General features: G+C 35.9%; 1 protein-coding gene and 1 long non-coding RNA gene across 10 annotated transcripts in view; one reads left to right on the plus strand and one right to left on the minus strand.

Annotated features, from left to right (window-relative positions):
* The window catches only part of LOC139959523 (RNA polymerase I-specific transcription initiation factor RRN3-like), a 62,254-nt gene that overhangs the window by 879 nt on the left and 41,528 nt on the right, over window positions 1-19,847 (minus strand). For all 9 annotated transcript variants that reach the window (XM_071957217.1, XM_071957213.1, XM_071957216.1 and 6 more), the window contains exons 6-16: window positions 12,554-12,641; window positions 10,457-10,526; window positions 8,625-8,723; window positions 7,659-7,745; window positions 6,578-6,731; window positions 4,739-4,869; window positions 3,970-4,100; window positions 3,268-3,391; window positions 2,591-2,754; window positions 1,648-1,800; window positions 936-1,017 (exon numbers count right to left, since the gene is read on the minus strand). In XM_071957217.1, the coding sequence (XP_071813318.1) occupies window positions 936-1,017; window positions 1,648-1,800; window positions 2,591-2,754; window positions 3,268-3,391; window positions 3,970-4,100; window positions 4,739-4,869; window positions 6,578-6,731; window positions 7,659-7,745; window positions 8,625-8,723; window positions 10,457-10,526; window positions 12,554-12,641 (1,283 nt within the window). The remainder of the gene's footprint in view (window positions 1-935; window positions 1,018-1,647; window positions 1,801-2,590; window positions 2,755-3,267; window positions 3,392-3,969; window positions 4,101-4,738; window positions 4,870-6,577; window positions 6,732-7,658; window positions 7,746-8,624; window positions 8,724-10,456; window positions 10,527-12,553; window positions 12,642-19,847) is intronic.
* LOC139959527 (uncharacterized) lies at window positions 13,107-19,307 on the plus strand. Its single transcript, XR_011790149.1, has 2 exons — window positions 13,107-16,778; window positions 17,938-19,307. It is a non-coding gene; the product is annotated as an uncharacterized lncRNA (long non-coding RNA).

Genomic DNA, 19,847 nt, shown 5'->3' on the forward strand with positions numbered 1-19,847 from the left:
ACTAGAAGCAAATTAATAATGGAAGACATGAGTAGCATTTCTCATGCTTACTAATATATACTACATCTCAAGTTATTTACAGATGGCAAAATGGTCCTTTGGACAATTCTTAAACCGTTGAGGTGGGTTAAATTATAATACATGCTTGAATTTTTCATACCACCCCAAATTGGTCCATGGCTTCAGTGTGTTAAGCTTTTGACATAGTAAGCATAGCTCCATAGTTGTGATTTGTCACATAGCATAATGGTAAGTGTTTTTACCACTCTATTGCCATAGTGTATATTGCAGACCTAATAAATTCAGTTATATGCTGGTATGTATCAGTTTTTAGTCAGTTTTTCTAATCAGAAAATGTATACCTATCTTCAACAATTATTTAAATGAACCCAAAGTACATCACTGATGCATAAATTACTGCTAATATCTGTCAGTCATAGGTCACTCCTGAAATTCAGTATGCATCCACACATAGTTACTACAGATTTATAAATAGCCCCACCTATTCCTAAATTACTGATACCATAATACTGAGACACAGGATGGATCACCTTGGGTCAGCTTTACCAAGAATCTAGTCTGATCTATATTTTTGCAATATTTTGGAGAGATAATGATCAAACTTGTTCGATACAACAAATTCCAAATTATCATCCATTTGTTGTAAATTAGCAAATAAATTATGAAAATATTCTGAGCAGACAAAATCTCTTGTTACATCCATTTCTTAAATCACATTCTGAAAGTCCATCTAAATTTGACAAAGGTTTCAATGTTTGGCTTTCATCCTTCGAAAGGCTCATAATTTATATTATTATTATTATGGGGTTTAAATATCAAGTTAGCATAACTTTCTTCACCCTAACCAAATATGCTGCTCTATATCAGATCCCTTGACAAGAACAGGATGACAAGATATGAACACAATAACTTACTTCAGGCTGTGTGCTTTGTGATTTCTGCTGTAGGTCTGTGCCTTCCCATTGTTTGTACAACGAGTCAATGAACTCTCCAGATCTGCAAAAATAATGTTAAAATCCGAACATTTAAACAACCCTGGTCACTCTGAGGATGTGTTCCTTAACATGATACAAAACATGGTACGACAATAGGTTACCACTAATCAAAAGAAAGAAAGAAACAAGAAACAAGAAGAAAGAAATATATTAAATACAATTGATGACAAAGATATCAACAAGGGGAGGGGAGAGGAGGGGAGGGGAGGGGAGGGGAGAGGGGATGAGAAGGGGACTTTATATGATACTTTCAAATTGCAAATCAACTAAAGTTGCAATGAAGAAAGTCTGAGATCCCTGGGGGGGGGAGGGGTAGGGATTAAACTAGTTTCTTCCTAGGAAATTTATCAATGTGTCTCTGCTGGTGAAAAATGAATGGGAGAGGAGAGGGGTGGGGTTTACATGGTACTTTCAATTTGCATATCAAACTAAAGATGAAATGAAGATAGAGATAAGGGGAGGGATAGGGATTGAAAAAGTTTCTTCCTTGGAAATCTTCTGTCCTAAAATACTAACTTTTGCACACTTTTGTAGAAATGAATGTGTCATATTAAATGATGATTGAAAAACACGTGGAAAAGTGGAATATGAGAAAACATTGCAAATCATAGAACTTAAAAAAATAACTTACTTTGGTAGAAGATAAGGATCAAATGGGAAGAAGGTATCCAGGGGATTATTGAGGTCTATCAGTTTCTTGAAACCAGAGGACTGATACTGGGCTACGTTGCACACCCTCGCATTCCTTTCAATAATCGTGTAGCAAAACACCACCTGATACTTTCTGAGCGTTGGAAGATCAAACCAGAAGAAAAAAATGACAAGAAAATTATCACATAAACAATAAATTACCATAAATTATAAGGTATAAAACCCTTAAAACCCAAACATACTTCAAACTTTCACATAAATTTCAAGTTTGATGAACACAAATAGGTGTTTGAAGGACCCTTCAACTGTGCTGCACAAACGTTAAAATGTCAAAACGTAAAGCTACAATTTAATGAAATTAATGCGATTGACAAAAGGAAAATAACAACGATGAAAAATGAGTGAGAAACATATTATACAGAGAGAATCTAAATTTTTAAAATCTGCCACATGGTTTCGCTTTTATTTCTGGTGAGACATGACGGATACCAAAAAAAAACTTAGAATGGCGCTCCCAACAAACTTAGGCTTAGATGGCTCCGTTTGTAAAGCACAGGATTCTTGAGGTTACTGAGGTTTCTGGTTATGATTTTCTTACACATTAAGAGGCTTTAGTATTCCTAAATTTGTTCCCGCACGTCACCCTAGCCTTGTAGTTGGCAAATGAAACGTGTCTCTTATTACTCTTTTTTGAAGAACAAAGAGGTTTTTTTAAACATGTGTGATTGGTACCAGACCATACTAGTATGCAGTATGTAGAATGTGGTGAGATTAAAGTAAGATACAACAAACGCAAAGTTCTCTTGGGTAAACTCTTGCGTACAGTACAGTAATGTACAGTAGAGTAATGTAAAGTACACTACAGTAATTACTGCAGTAAACAAAAGAAACAAAGGCTGTAAGAAAAAAAATGAAACATTTACCTAGTTATGGTTGCAAATATATTGACAATGGAAGGAAGACAATAGCTGAGAGGATTAAGCTTGCAGGAAATAATCCGATCCAGATTTAGGCTCATCACAAACTTGTTGCCTTTCTCACTTCCCAAGAGGTCTTTGTAGTGGTAAACAATCACATAGAACATTGCCTGTCAAAACAAAGTAATTTTGAAATTATGTGGATAAACTAATATGTATAAGAATTACAATATAGCAATAAAATTATGGAGAATAGATTATTGTCTGTCAAAACCAAACAATACAGTATTACAGTTATTAATGATCAAATTAATATCCATTTTGCATCTTTTTGTCACTATTAAGAGGCTTAATTGATTATCTGATTAGGAAGGGAGAGACTGACATTTCATGCCATTTGAAACCCTGAAATATGCAAATTCATTTCAGGTGCAGAAGTAGAAATACCACTGCTCAAACAAATGATCCTTGTTGTATTCCCTTAATGTTTAAAATGTAAAAATTTGTGATACAAAAAGCGACTGGTATCTTGATGATTTGATATTTTAATTGAATGCTCTGGTCAAATTAACAGATAAATGTATTGCTCAATTGATAGAGGTATTAGTCAAACACAGTTATATCAAGGATTTAGCTAATTGTGGGTTTTATCATTCATGAGTCCTACTACTTGTACTGCTCACCTGACACAGCGTGTAGAACGGTCTGTGGATATTTACGTCTTGTTTGACCTGTGAACTCAGTTCTTGGTTATCGATATAGGAATGTACCCACTTGGCCATCAGTTCTAGGCTTGCCGTGATAATACTGACGAAAGAGGAACATAAAACCGTTAAACACATGTATCACTGAAGCTTAAAGCACTTAAAGATATCATAATATTAAACAACTCTAGTTTGTGCTCGCTCATGAATATGCATAGTGAGAGACTTGTTGATAAGAAAGGTTCACCAGCTCCATTAGACAAACTTACACTCAGCACGAAACATTGACAACTTTATTCTAGGTTAGAGACTACTTTCACAACTTATCCAAGCTTAGAAATCTATTATTTTCAGTTTATCATTGACTTTTTAGTATGTATGTATGTATTTTAGATCCTCCTGCAAGCAGGAACTGGCAAAGAAGCCTCATTGGCTTATCAAAGCAGTCAGTCTCTTACATTCAGTGATAATATAATTGTCACTGTTTTCACACCTATCACTGTGAAGATGGTAATTTAATATCACAAAGTGAAGATGGTAATTTAATATCACAAAGTGACCTAGCTTGGACAACACTCACCCTAGAGATATAAAGTTAGCCCTGGATAGAAAGCTAGCCATATAACAAAGTGAAGATGGTAATTTAATATCACAAAGTGACCTAGCTTGGACAACACTCACCCTAGAGATATAAAGTTAGCCCTGGATAGAAAGCTAGCCATATAAGAGGCTGAGGACTGGCGAATCATGGACCCAGTATTCGGGTTAACAAACTGCTTCCACAGGTAATCAAGAAAGGCATCAGCAAAAGACTGGGAATAAAATCAAAATATGACAAAACTGTTTAATCATTTAATAAATAACTGCTGATTGTCAATTCATAAATACTGCATCTAGATTGAGACTGTTTCCAAAGGCTAACTCGTTAAGAAAAAATCACACATTTTTTGGGAAATTATTATCAAATCCAATCTTACGACAAAACTCAGGTATGGAAGTTAGGGGTTGCAATCTTGTGCAGCGAGTCAAAAGGGTTTAGGTGGTTCACCTTTGAAGGTGTCAAAGAGACAAAAGGTACATTGTCCCATAATCACCGAAGACAGTTTGCTTTTCATGACATCATTTTGTGATTTAGAGAGTCTAAAGGGGAAGCCAATGTCCAGTAAACAACAAATAAACTGACAAGCAAAAAGGATAGGTTAGGGGAGCGGGGGGGGGGGACAGATATGCTAAAAGGTTACTGGATGGCTGCAGCTATGGATGAGAAAGAGTGCAGTAATTGCATGGAGACAGGTAAACAGTAGTAAAATGTTCACCACATGTAATTTCTTTTGCATATGGATCCACTTAATTTTTGATCAAGCATATTACAATCCTTCTAAAAGCGCTGTTTTCGATAAAATTGTTTGAACCAATTTAAAGGTTAAGTGACAGATTGTTTCATGCTAACCTTCTTCAGGCTGGCCATATAAAACAGACAATACTGGACGTGATGCGAGGAATGCGTCGGGAGGACAATACGTCCAAAGACTTGCAGTAGTTGAAGCAGAAGTGATGTGGCATTTTGATGATTGATATCGCCTGCAGACGAAAGTAAAACGGCAATAAATGAAAGTTTGGCAAATGTCAACTGCAAATAGATGCGCACCAAGAAGATGGAATTCACGTCGATCCAATCAGGCGAGTCCGACTAATTAGTGCATTAGAGTGATTTACTAAAGGAATATAGCTGTTAAGATAACATCAGCACAACTACCACGGTTCTTATTATCAAGTTTAGGCATATACAGAAAGATAGTATCATTTGGAAGGGGGAAAACGCTGAATAACTTTAATCTTACAATTCACGTCATCCGGGGTAAACGTAACAGTTTTTAGCTCAGCTCGGATTCTGTTACCATTGGATGATTATTCCAGATGGAAATCCAAAGATATCTCCTAGATGTAAGACCCACATGTTACTTATAGTCTACAAACCCATGACCTAACAAATGCTAGGTTTTATCTCGGCTATAATGCCACCACCTTTATCCACTCGACCATAGCACTGATTATACACATGCTTCATCAATTTTGAAATTATTGTATCGCTGAGCTGAAGATTGCAAAGAAATGTCTAACAACACACTAGACATGTTTAAAATGTCCAGTGTGCACATGATTAACATTTGTCCAGTGTGCACATGATTAATATGTCTGGTGAGCACAAGATCAATATGTCTAATGTGCACATGATTAACATTTGTCTAGTGTGCACATGATTAACATGTCTAGTGTGCACATGATTAACATACCTAATGTGCACATCATTAACATGTCTAGTGTGCACATGATTCACATGTCTAGTGTGCACATGATTAACATGTCTAATGCATGAAACAAAACAAGAAAGAAAGAAAGAAAAATCAAAGAAGAACAGGCAAACACTGCAATATACATAAATTTGACAATTTATACAACAATTGAATAATGATTTATAAAATTAAGTCAGATTTAGTAAGAGTCAGATTTAATGGGTTCCACAATCAGGTGCAAAAATGAGACTAAACTATAATAAAACATTTGCAGTTTTTTATTTACACCCAAACCTACACAGCTATGGAAGTATTTAGTGGTTCAGCAAGATCCCTATCAGCTTAAGCAGGCATCATAGGACCACATAACATGACTGCATGGAGTATGCTAGGCAAATTTTGAATCTTTAATGATATTTCTCATAAAAAGGAATTTTCCTTGGATTTTTGCTGTATAGTTACGCCCTCTGTAAATGCCTGCAACATATCAGTAATACATACATTATGGCAATGTGTTCAAAGTCTCTTAGGCAGCATTTGCCAACAGAAGAGCACAGGAGACTAGAATCAGGTCGGTTGGACCCTGGGAAAAACTATGTAGTCAGGTCGGTTAGACCCTAGGAAAAACTATGTAGTCAGGTCGGTCGGACCCTGGGAAAAACTATGTCAAAGGCCCACCGCCCACCTTTTTCTTGCACTCTTAAATTTAGTATATTGTGAAAATTAGAATATACTATTCTATATTCCATATTTAACCTACGCCCTCCATATATCGCCAGACCTCCTGGGACTCCAGGCCCTCTGAGTCTCTCTTGCCGGGCCTGTAGAATAGAGGAAGGGCTGATAGGGGGATGAATTCACCGTGAGCACAGTATACAGTACGGTGATAGGGGGCTTCATGGGTTAAAACTAAATTGGCCTATTAAAAGAGATTAACAAAGTTCAAACCAGACTGAATCAATATATTTTTGTGCAATCTATTTCAGAATACATACCATCATCATAAAATGTCTCCTTGCAAAACGTTAAGATGGCAAACATCAATCTGTCCAGAGCTACTGCAATCTCTGAGAGCCTTGGACCTTCTGGTATCGTTGTCTCTGTTTCATTTTTCGATGCGTCCATCTCACCCTGAGCACTGACATCATCCTATTCATAAAAAACAAAAGGTTAGCAAAATTAGTCAAAACTAGTTGAAATTGCCCGATGCATGGCAACCCATGAGTTCAGTAATACTTGAACTAATTTATATGTGAAAAGTCTTTAAAATAAAAATATTAAAAAGAAGATGTTTGCATTGAAACTTGCTTTATCTGGATAGGATTACTCAAATGATTGAAAACCGACCTGCAATGCCTCACTTTGAGACTGAAGGTTATCCATTGTATGTGTAAATGTCCAATGGCATGCTTAAATTTACAACCCATTACAAAACACAGTATAATGTTTTCATAGCAGGGTGGTCCCTCTAAATATGATTCAAGTGTTAAATGGATATTCCTGTGGCTGAATATGATTGCTTAATAAATCATGCTGGAATTTTTCTGCATCTGCATTAAGTCAAAAAGCACATTCTTGGTAGCATTTTGCATGGCAAAGATATTAATTATTCAAATTTTGGTGGCCTATTTTGTAAAATGCATCTGGCAACGGCAGAGTGCATGATATCATCACTGAAATTTAGCTGAAAATAATTCTTTTCTTTTCTTGATAGTATTCGACTTGTTCGTTCATTCACACAGGGAAATAATATTTCAAATGAGTTGGATTTTGATGAAATTCTAAACTATACAGAGAAATAGATGATTAGAACAGGAAACTAAAGCCTTTGAAAAACATATGCAGTATTATGAGATCACAAATCACTTACTACTGTGATGCACTCTAGGAAAGATTGCGGGCTTATCTGTCAGCCAACCCCCCCCCCCGAAAAAAAGGGTTCATTCAATACCAACTGGGGAGGGAGGGGCGGGCGAGTGGCTTTACTTATACTGTGGAATATGTTTCATTATTTAAAAGTGTCAATTTGCCTGTCACCAGAATATCCATTAAAGAGACTTGATTCACAATTATTACCATATCAAACTGAGTTTGCTCCATCTCCTCGTCCACATCTTCCTCTTCATCACTCGATACCCAGATGTCACTCTGAGGACAATGTACCTTTAAAACAGATATATGTGAAGAGAAAAAAAAAACAGGGTATATAAGAAAGCATTCTATGCAGGCAAAATAGATCAGAATAATACATCATCAATAACTGGGTGAGGGTCTGGGGTGAGGGTCTGGGGTGAAGTGTAAAACCAATTTTTCATGCAACAAAATAATCTGTTGTTATTAACACTTTACTTTAAAGGTTAGACAACCATTTCTTAAAAGGATATACCGTGGATTGGACCAAGACAAAAGAAATAAATAGTGGTGATGATGATGATGATGATGATGATGATGATGATGATGATGATGATGATGATGATGATGATGATGATGATGATGATGATGATGATGATGATTATGATGATGATGATGATGATGGTGATGATGATGATGGTGGTTGTGATGAAGATGATGATGATGGTGGTGGTGATGATGATGGTGGTGGTGATGATGATGATGATGGTGGTGATGATGATGATGGTAATTGTGGTGATGATGATGATGATGACGATGAAGATGATGATACTAATGATGATCGTGGTGATGGTGATGATGGTGGTGGTGGTGGTGGTGGTGGTGATGATGATGATGATGATGATGATGATGATGATGATGATGATGATGATGATGATGATGATGATGATGATGATGATGATGATGACGACGACGACGACGATGAAATAAAATGACAATGCAGTGCACAGAATCAAGCAATGATCATAAAACCAGCATTATCATTCTCCCAGATCAAAACCTCCTTGTCAAGGGCAAGCAGAAGGTTTTCCTGTCTAAATATGAGACTTGCGCTATTTTTACACCGACGGATGCAACAGAATATCACAGCCATCAGGAATACCAGCTATAAATATATCCCGTGAAACTCACATCAATTTCCGTAATTCTATTCACGACAATTTCCAGGATGTCCTTTCTCAGGTTCGGTAGATATCTTGTCACATGGAAAAGATTCTTGATGTATGCTTCCTATTTCAAGAAAAAATGAGAGAAAACAAAAAACAACTAAAATTACTTCCTGTGGTGTATAGACTTGCAAATATTCGTTTTCAATAATCAATACCTTGCACCAACACACAAGGCTAAATCAGGTGCTCTACCAAAGAGTGTGTTTGCACGACAAAATGGGCATACCAAGTTACACTGAAATCAAGGTGGACTGGAACTTTTTGAAATTTATGATCTTCACGCTATGATCAACCCACTAGCAATGAGTTTACGACAACAGTTCTGCATGTACCTAAACAACACCGAAATGTGTACACAAAATGGTAGAATATAAAAGTATGCTAAGCTGTTTTATAATGCACTATTAAACAAGGATAATTAATAAAATTAGGAGATATCATTATCTTGCTTTCACATGATTGTATGTACTTTAAGTTTACAAATAATATTTTTCCTTGTCTAAAAAAAAATTGTTTTCCTTCCTTTATAATTGGTTAGGCTTCTTGTTAAACTTGTTAACACAAATGGCACAATGTACTTGCTAGCATTACATACTCAACATTAAACCATCAGTCTGCAAATAATTTTTACACCTTATAATTGGATGCTAAGAATGCATGAAAACACAGCTTGAACTTTGATGTTACAATCATAACTTGATCAGTCTCCATCTCCAAGCTTTGGGAAAGAAAAAAAATCTGTCTAATTCATTTTCTGACTTCTGGGAGAAGAAAGAGTATCATGTGACCAATCATAAATTTTTGTGACCCTGCTGTTTGGTTGCCTGCTCCCTGGTTTACAGACCCTTGTGTTATCAACATTACGATCACACAAGGCACACCAACCCAATGCATTAGGGACAAAAGCAATCTGTACATGCAACACTGAAGTGTACACTAATTGTAGAATATAGGGTACACTAAGCTGTTTTACTGACAGTGAGACGAGGATCAATAAATGGACATAATTACTGTACCTTGTCTAGTCATGTATGTGTGTTGATATGTTTTCATGTTTATGTTCATCTTGTAATGTATGAACCTTCCTTGCCTCATATATGTCATCCTTGCATAATATAGTTTTTAAGTAAGTTATTATTCAACTTGGTAGACAAAAGGCCAAATTTACATAAAAGCATGAGTACAACTTGTAATTTAACCCAACCTTGGGCAAAGACTATCTGCTCTCAAACAGTAAGCAAATTTTGTACCTCCATCCCCTCCCCCCCCCCCTTTCTTCTTTACCAATTTATATCCTAATTGATGGTTTATGATTGCAATTACGTGACAAATTTGGAATGTTTGTCTGTTTCTCTTGTGATATTCACGGAAATAACCTCGAGAATCCCTCAGGAATTAGGGAGAGAGTGGCGCACTCTGTAAATATTGGATAAAGTGACCTTTCCAATCACTTCTACCCGAATGATCTAGTACATAAATGGGACCTCTCACACCTGGACAAATACGTTGTGAGATAACCGGATGCACACATCACAACGTAGACCAGATAACAGATGGAATAAAATAATACAAAAGGAATAGAATAAAATATGACCGAATATGAAAATGAAAAAAAACAAAAAACAAACACACCGAAAAAAAAGACCAGATAACAGAAACTTTGCAATAAAATAATACAAAAGGAATAGAATAAAAATATGGCCGAGGATGGAAATGAAAAAAACAAAACAAACACACCAAAGAAAGAGCTCTACAAACCACAAATGAAGGGAAGATATAATGTTATATTTCTACCTGGATTTCATGCTGGGCAGATATCTGGGGTAGATGATTCCTCAGCGCTTTAAACAAATGCTCAGGTGTTCTGAAAAGAAGAGGCAGATTATCATCTTGTTAAAATACATTGACCTACATCTTTGATAGTCTTTTTTTGGGGTATATTTTTTATCACAGATTAAAACTCATGTACTGGGAAAAGTTTGAAACGAACAATTGAAGAAGGGAAAGACTGAATTGTGTTAGGTGGGGGGAAATTGATTTACGGAGATTCTAGTGAATACAGCGTGATCTCTAGAGCTGTGTCTGTATTTAATTAAAGTAGGGTAGATTTCTAGGAACAAAAAGAAAACGATAAAAAGAGTGTCTATTTCTACGGCCGACAGAAACGACAAGAGTAGCTACCTTAAAGGCTCTTAAGAAGCTAAAATTGGTTGAGTAATTTAGCCCAAAACAACGATTTAAGAAGTCTTACTTTTGCCGTGATATTAATCTGTCCACAGTCAAAATTCAAATAACTCAAATATTGAGCAATTGATAAGCACTCAGCTTTTAACTTCCTTCCTAAATTAAAAAAAATAATTGCTTTCCCTCTACTTCTTTCTGTTCCAATTCTTTAATGGCTTTCTATGAATCCTTCCGGCCTAATGATCACCAGTCCTAAAGTCACTAGACTTCAATTTGTTAAAACATAAGCTTCCTAATTTTTCCTTTCCCCTCTCTCTCTCTCCTCAAATTGATTAAACTGAACGTGTCATTTTGTAGATTACATTTGGTTCATTAGAACCAGTTCTTGTTTTAATTATGATTCCAGAGCACGTTTACAAAATGTAAAATCTTTGCATTGAAATCTTTAAATATTAACATTAAATCCATTAATTATTCCAACATGTCAGGGACCATAGATTAAATCTACTTGAATTAAAAAAATATATAAAAAAATATAAAAAATTAGTAAGTTTAATATACACTAGTGCAGCTTTGATGAACATTTGTATATTTCATGACACCATACTGCAAAAGTACTTAATGACATTTTCACGTATCACTGCATGTGCTTCATGTAAGGCTTTAAATCCGTGCCATATATCAGATGTAATGCGCAGCATTTACACAATACAGAACACTGTGCCATATTGAATCAAAATAATCCACAATTTGAACATCATAAAGGCTCCCAGGTACACATGAATGTCTACATGTACCTTGAACAAGGCAGTCTTACAGTACCACCTCCACAATATTTAATTGTTATTCTAAATTCTGCTATACAATGGTTTTTAATAATTTGCTGTATATTATTTCGTCAGTTTGCCCATTGTCTCTCTTTAAGCCTATCCTATTTTAATCCGTGTAAAAGTAAGTTGGCCTGACGTTTTGATCCTAGCAGGATCTTCTTCAAAGGCTAAATGACAAGTACAGTAACAGATGGGACAAAAACATGCACAGAATACAGACAGGTTAATGAGCATGGTGAACACAAAGAGATAGATGTAAGGGGATTAGTAGACAAGGGATGGAGAGAAGAAAGAAAGAAACCAACAGGGGAAGAGGAGAGGTAGGAGATAACAGTGGAGGGACAAAGAGAGGATTAATTTTAATCCACTATGAGCCTCTGCTGTTAATCCACTGGTTTTTTTGGTTATATAATCTGTTGAGTTAATCCTTAAAGTTAATCACCACCGGACCAACCGTGATCCCACCGACCGATGCCCTCTCATCGATACAAACCTGTTTTTATTTTGTTATTTTGTTATTTTTTATTTATTTATTTTTTTTTGGTTGTTGTTGCTCTCTTTAGTCAGCTGCTGAATAATTTCCAGTCTGGATGGCAACCTCAGGTACTGTGACTTTTATACCTGTAGAAGATTTGTCTTTTATAATTCATATAAATTGTGAATAAAAATATTAATAATCATAATCAATAAATGTTGAAATTTTGTGTCATAGTTTTGAAGGCACTCAACTTTGTCTCTCATAAAATTACTATCGTTCCTGTGTACAAACACTGCTATACAGGTTTGCACTTGTATAGCAATTTGACAGTTGGGGTTGTGATACCAAATAAAACATTCCCTTGATTATATTAAATCATAAATAAAAACATTAACTCACATTGGTATGGCATTCATTAAGGCCTGTATAGTACTATGTATAGCAGCATAGCGAAGCTCCAACCAGGAGTTGGCCTTCATCAAGATTTCTGTTAGCAAAAAATAGAGTATAATTTACTAAATTGTTTCCAAGTTTCAAGTTTATTTAGAATCTTGATCAACCTCACAGGATTGTTTTTCATTTGGAACTAAAACATAAAATTTTAACAAAGAACATAAACACAAAAAAGGCAAATAAAGAACATAAAATACAGCAAATACAGCATATATATGCGGTATAAAAAGTTCAGACAGCCAATAAAACATTGAAACCAACAATAAAAAAAAAAGGAGTGAAATGTGACACTTTGTAAAAGTGAAGATTGCTCCGTAGAGACAAAATACTTAAAGCAATTGAGGCACATTTTGAAGTGTTTGTGATTTGAAAATGAAAAGTCTACAAACAAGGAGCTCCAGGCATTTGCCTGCTTATAGACTTCAAAGTGAACATCAAACCAACTCCTCCCTCCACCACCCCTATCCTCCACCACCCCCCTATCCTTCCCCTCCCCCATCTCAGACAGTCACAGGAAAACATTACAAACCATAATCACCATGAGATCTTGCTAAACAAGTCAGTGAAGATTTTTCATTCGAAAAGTTGTTTAAATTTAAAAAAATTAATGCAACACAGACAATTTTGTTTGCAACAAATTTTTCTGTTTTTAGTCTGTTTCGTTCATAGCAAAGTTACCACCGTACGATATGCGCAATTAAATATTCCTCATGCAATTACAGAGAACTGTACTGTGTCGTATGGTCATATACAGCACTACTATCACACTACATGAAGTTCAATGCCAAAATTACAGCTTTTCAAGCACTTGACAATGGTAGCATCAGTTTACATCATTAGTCGTAATCCGGGCAAAATGAAACATCACTTCATCAAATTCTACTGTTACTAAAAAACCCAAATGGGTAAACAAACAGATGCATAATCTTCCAGAAAAATTGAAGACATCATTATGACGACAATTTGCCATAGTAACAGTATGGCCATTAATATTGAATATTCGATTTTTCTCTACAGCACTTCGAACATGAAACCCGCAAGGTGGTACTTGAGTGAATAAATTACAAACAAATGGTTTTTTGAAATCAATAATTTTATGATTTCATATGGAAAGGTTATTTTTGTGTGTTTGTACTTTTTCAAAGTTCAAATGAAAAAAAAAAACGATCCCAGCTTGAATTTTGAAACATGATGAACTTAATATCAGATAGAATCGCAAGGCCAAATCTCTGTATTGCTTATCCCTGGTATTTGAAATTTGACTATTCCAATATTTGACTTTGTTGAAACTTCCTTTATAAACTAGACTTGTTAAAGTGTGATATTATGAATGAGAGACAAATATCAATATCTGCTTTTGATATTGTTTGGCAAATTAATCTTAAAAAATTGCAAAATTTGAACTAACACATCAGAAAGATATAAACACAATATTTTTCTTGAAGTTGAAGTATTTCTTTTTTGATAAATCATCCTGGTGTACACAAGTAGTTTGGCATAGAGCAACATGGGAGGTAAGCCCATTTTTGATTCCTTGCCGAAGGCCGAAAGGAATCTATGTGATGGTGATGGCGTGTATGTGTGTAAGTATGTGTGTGTGTATGTGACGCTTTGCTTGTAAACACGGTATCTCAAGAAGTTAAAGTTGGGTGAACTTCAAACTTGGTATGTGGGTAGCCCTTGGTAAGTAGATGATCCCTATTGTTTTTCATGGAGGTCAAAGGTCATTTGAGGTCAACAGAGGTCAAAGTCTGAAAACCTTGTAAGCACAATATCTCAGGGATTAAAAGTTTTTGGAATTTCAAACGTAGTATGTGGGTAGCCCTTAGTGAGTAAATGGTCTCTATCTTTTTTCATGGAGGTCAAGGGTCATTTGAGAGGTCACCAGAGGTCATAGGCGGAAAAAATTGTAAACACGGTATCTCAAGAAGTACAAGATGCTTCAACTTGAAAATTAGACTGTGGATTGACCTAGGATAGCAGATGATCCCAACTCTTTTTCATGGAGGTCAAAGGTCATTTAGGGTCACCAGAAGTCAAAGGCGGAAAGCCATGTAAACATGATATCTCAGCCAGTAAAAGATGCATGAACTTTAAACTTGGTGTGTAGATAGCCCTTGGTGAGCAAAAAATATCTATTGTTTTTTCATGGAGGTCAAAGGTCATTTGGGGTCACCAGAGGTCAAAAGTTAAAAAACTTGTAAACACGATATCTCAAGAAGTAAAAGATGCTTGAACTTTAAACTTTGTGTGTTGATAGCCCTTGGTGAGCAGGTAATCCCTATGGTTTTTCATGGGAGCCAAAGGTCATTTGAGGTCACCAGAGGTCAAAAGCTGAAAACCATGTAAACATGATATCTCAAATAGTAAAGTTGACTTGAGCTTTAAACATAGTATGTTGGTAACTCTTAGTGATTAGATTATCCCTGTTATTTTTCATGGAGGTCAAAGGTCATTTGGGGTCACCAGAGGTCAAAGGTCATTTGGGGTCACCAGAGGTCAAAGGCTGAAAACAAACTCCCATTGACAGGGTCCGACATGTTTTTTTTTATAAATATGCTCATTTTAGGAGATACAAGGCAAAGAAAAAAATGTTTGTCAATATTTTAATATATGATAGAGCTCTGTGTGCTCTATAGACGAAACTAACTCCCACTTCGATCGGACACCTGGTTCTTAAGTTATGAGGTGCCATTAGATGGATTTGATACCTCTTTAGCAATAACATTGTGTATGTACATATTGGAGTGCATAACAATTTAAGGATGGAGTGCACTTCATCAAGGGGAACATTTTTCATAAAATCGCCATCCAAGGTCATTCAAGGTTGCTTATGGGCAAAAAAATGTCCACTTACGTTAATTTTTGCAACAACTTCCAGTGACGAAGTCTGACATGGCTGATATTGGGACATATTGTGAATGAAGTAGGTGCACGTTTTACTAAATAACCGTTATGTAATCCAAGGTCACCAAAGGTCAATTATGGCTCTTGGGGGCAATAACTTGTGAAACTCCAACTGATGGGGTCCGACATGGTTTTTCATGTTTTCCATAAAGGTCAAAGGTCACCACAGGTCAAAGTCTGAAAACCGTGTAAACACGATATCTCAAGAAGTAAAAGTTGCTTAAACTTTGTATATTGGTAGCCTTTGGTGTACTGATGATCCCTAGTGTTTTTCATGGAGGCTAATGGTTATTTGAGGTCACCAGAGGTCAAAGGCTGTAAACCTTGTGAATACAATATCTCAAGAAGAAAAGTTTCATGAACTTTAACTTGGTATGTTGGTAGCCTTTGATGAGAAGATAATCCCTATTGTTTTTCATGGAGGTCAAAGGTCATTCAAGGTCAATTGTTGGTTATAGTCAGAATAAATAGAATTATACAGAAGTGAAGTTTGTTTGACCTTCGACCCTCTTTGCATAGATATGCATTTACTCAATTTTGCAAGACTTGCCATTTCTGCTCAGCATTTCAGATCGTTAGAAAATCTTCTACCTAAAGTTTATTATCATATGGGCAAGGAATCACTAAGTCTTTTGACTTTCTGGTTGGTTACTAAATTGAAATACTTTTGTGAAAATATTGAAGTGGGGAAGTGATATGATAACTGGAGTGAAGAAATCATTGAAAAATTTCATGAAAAACAAGTTGGTGGGAATGATCTATTTGAGTAAAGATTTAGTCGGGTGCTAATTTTTTATTATTAACAACTAAATTTGACCTCCCGATTGGAAGACACAGACAACATGGTGATTCCATTCTCCCCTTGGGGTATAATAATTTACAATTACTGATATTCATAATTCAGTTATCCTCTGAAAGTAATTAAAATACTGCATCCTCATTGGTTGTTCTAATTTTTAAATATAACCTTGGCTTTGCATGAATTAATAACATGATTAATCACTCTTTAGTCTACCGAGCCTGATGAAAGCAACATATCACTGAATGTAAGTTAATATTACCCTTACATAAGATGGTATCAACCATCTTCCTAATGTTATCCTCATTTCAGGAGGTGAAATTTGAAAATGTGGTCGTTCCATTACATACCACTGAATGTAAGTTAATATTACCCTAACATAAGATGGTATCAACCTTCTTCCTAATGTTATCCTCATTTCAGGAGGTGAAATTTGAAAATGTGGTCGTTCCATTCTTAGTTGGGGTAACTAGAGCACCAATGGTGCAGAAGCTCATACCTTTTCAAGCTTAAAAATGTATGGCCCACAAAACAAATTTTGGGCCCATGAGGGATACCCCCCCCCCTCCGTTAGCAGAACCCTGGCCACACCACTGGCTATAATTCCTATTTTCCCCTTTAAATCCTATTTTACCCACTCTCTCAGACAATACCACTGACCTACCCTATTAAACTTTCTCCCCTCTACCTGAGCAGAAATAACTTCACAAGCACTCCCTATACAACTTCACAAGCTGCCTACATACCTCAGGCTCAAAGACTTCTAAGAATCGGCAAGTGCTGATTGGCTATAGGGCTCTCATGCTTACAGTTCAACAGTTCATAACAACTCCCAGTCCTGCTTTAATTCCACTAACAGCCTCTGCAGAGCTTAACCACAAATGTAAACAAACACTGCAGAGGGTGGGAGACAAATTAAAGGAGCTTTGGCAAAAAGTGAAGGCTCAGATTTTTTTTAAACAATAGGGATTAATTGTAATTAATTAACTTTTGACCAAAAATTTTCAGGCATCACCTTATTCATACACAATCCAACAATCATCAGTTGAACTTTGAATATGATCCATCAAAATCTTGAGAAGATTGAGATAATTGAAAATATTACAAAGAATGACCCCCGATGACCCCCTAAATGACATTTGACCTCAATTTTCCGAACACCCCTCGTAACTCTCATCCCGAGGAATATTGTGACCAAGTTTCATTATAATTGGCCATACACTGTACGAACAGGAGCAATTTGAAAATATAGGGCCGCGGCCCGGGCCACAAAAGACCCCTAGTTGATCTTTGATCTCAAATTCATGAACACCCTGAAGGTAAAACTACCATAGTACTATCGTGACAAACCCTCAACATTGTACCATGGAATCTGTAGGAGAAGCATTTTGCGTATTTCCACAAAATGGCCCATTACGGCCCACAGGTGACCTTTGACCCCAAATTTTGGACCATTTCTGATGGCCCTATACCCAATGGTCCTTGTGTCCAAGTTTCATGAAATTCCATCAAACACTGTGCGAGTGGCAGCGGTTTTACCAATTGTTGACGGATAGAGTGATAGAATGATAGAGTGATAGACGCCGCACTGTAACAATAGCTCACACCAGCATGCTGGTATGAGCTAATAAAATTTAAATTAGTGAGTGATATGTTGTCCTCTTAATACTCAGAAGGCTTCATCAATTTGTTACTTTTAATTCTAAAAACAACAATTTGGCTTTGCATGAAAGACCACAGGATTTAATGTTCAATCTGATAAACTGAGCTTGATAAATAATGAGTTTAGCATATTACCCTAACAAAAAATGGTGTCACCCATCTTCCTATCATATCTCCCTTTCCTAGCTTCTTTAGTTGATCCATTTCCTAATTGCAGATTTTCAATAAAAGTTGTCATTGTTAACTTCATTTATATTATACGAGATAGTATGCCAAAATTATCTGATAGAATATTTGTCAAACTTTGGTCTCTTTCAATATTAGGGATCACATTTGAAGAGGAAAATTTCAAATATTATTTTTTTATTGGCAAAGCAGAGAAATCCTCTGAGGTTACTGTAGACATGTTAAATGTCTATTAGGTATGTGCCATTGCAGTATTATTTGTCAAGTTCTGTCGTTTTATCCGAACATCGCAATAATATGAAATGAGTTTTTGTTGCGTTTGCAATATGAAAGTTTCCTGTTTTGTAATATACTTTGAACACAAATGTTTTTATTGGTTGAATTACCACCTGCTGCCTCAAGAAATAGTTAATGTTTCAAACAAGTCATTGTGATTTGTCTGAAAGGTATTTTGAAAGTATTTCCAAAACTAAACAAGACAACTTTCACAGTTGATTCAATTCATTCGCAGGGGCGGACTGGCCATCTGGGCAATGCCCTTTGGGCTGGTGGACTGGGCAATATGGGCAATGCCCGGTGGGCTAGCCCGTTGGGCAAAAAATGGGCCGAAGCCTGGTTAACAATTTACAGCCAATTGAATGAAATAATAGACCGACCTAGACTAGGTGTAGGATGCTCGAGCTAGTTTAGGACCCAGTTTGCTCCTGTTCATTTGCATGCTTGTTTCGGGACGAAATTATAGTTCTTGTCAAAAATATGATTAGAATAATAACCTATAAAGATAATTACCATTCATGCAAGAGAAGATATACATAGTATCATTGGCACCAAGTACGACACTAAGCAGTGTAGTAAACAGACATGTGGTTTATTCTACAAAAAAGAGAGTAATGGCCTAAGAGTGACTCAAAAATGTTTGCAATGTTTCAAAACCATAGTAACCCATTATTTTTGTATTATGATCATTGTTCTTCTTACTTTTCTATTATTTTACGTGGTATTCATGTCTCGTGTGTTTCCACCATGTTGTCATAGCAACCAGATCCCCAGGACAAAGCTAATTATTTTCCAGTGAAAGTGGTTCACATAAATAAATGCTCCATTTTCATTAACTTTATGGACTCCTGTAGAGATTTGTGACCGTAACAGAACAAGCAACTTCTGAACAATCTGACTAAATATTTCATAATGTTTGATTTTAAACTTATTGACACTGTCATAATAGTATTAAGACGATGAACACAAAATTTGGTGTTACCATGGATTTGATACTATAAACCATCGAAGACAAACTTTTAATATAAATTATATTAATAAAAGAAATATTAATCTCGGTCATCAAAGCTTTATTCCCCATTTTACAAAAAAGTCTTAATTTTGCTCGATCAATACCAAAAGTCACTCTGACTTCTTGATTATTATATACTTAAACTGACAAATTGCACTCTGCTTGTTTGAACTCTGAATTCATTTCAAGTTATTGCTTCCTTCATCAAGAGCTTGCCAAAAAAAGAAAGATCTAGGTGCACTGACCCTTCTTCCACCTAGTTTTTAGATTCGATCTCTTTCGGGAATCCTATAATTCTGTACTCGTAACAACCATATGCAGTTGTCATTTGTAATTTCATTTCTGTAAAGTGATAAGCCTTCTTCACAAGCTTTCCAAATTTATGATTTGCTCTTGGG

The sequence above is a fragment of the Apostichopus japonicus genome, chromosome 19 (genome assembly GCF_037975245.1).
Source record: "Apostichopus japonicus isolate 1M-3 chromosome 19, ASM3797524v1, whole genome shotgun sequence".
Classification (NCBI taxonomy): domain Eukaryota; kingdom Metazoa; phylum Echinodermata; class Holothuroidea; order Aspidochirotida; family Stichopodidae; genus Apostichopus; species Apostichopus japonicus.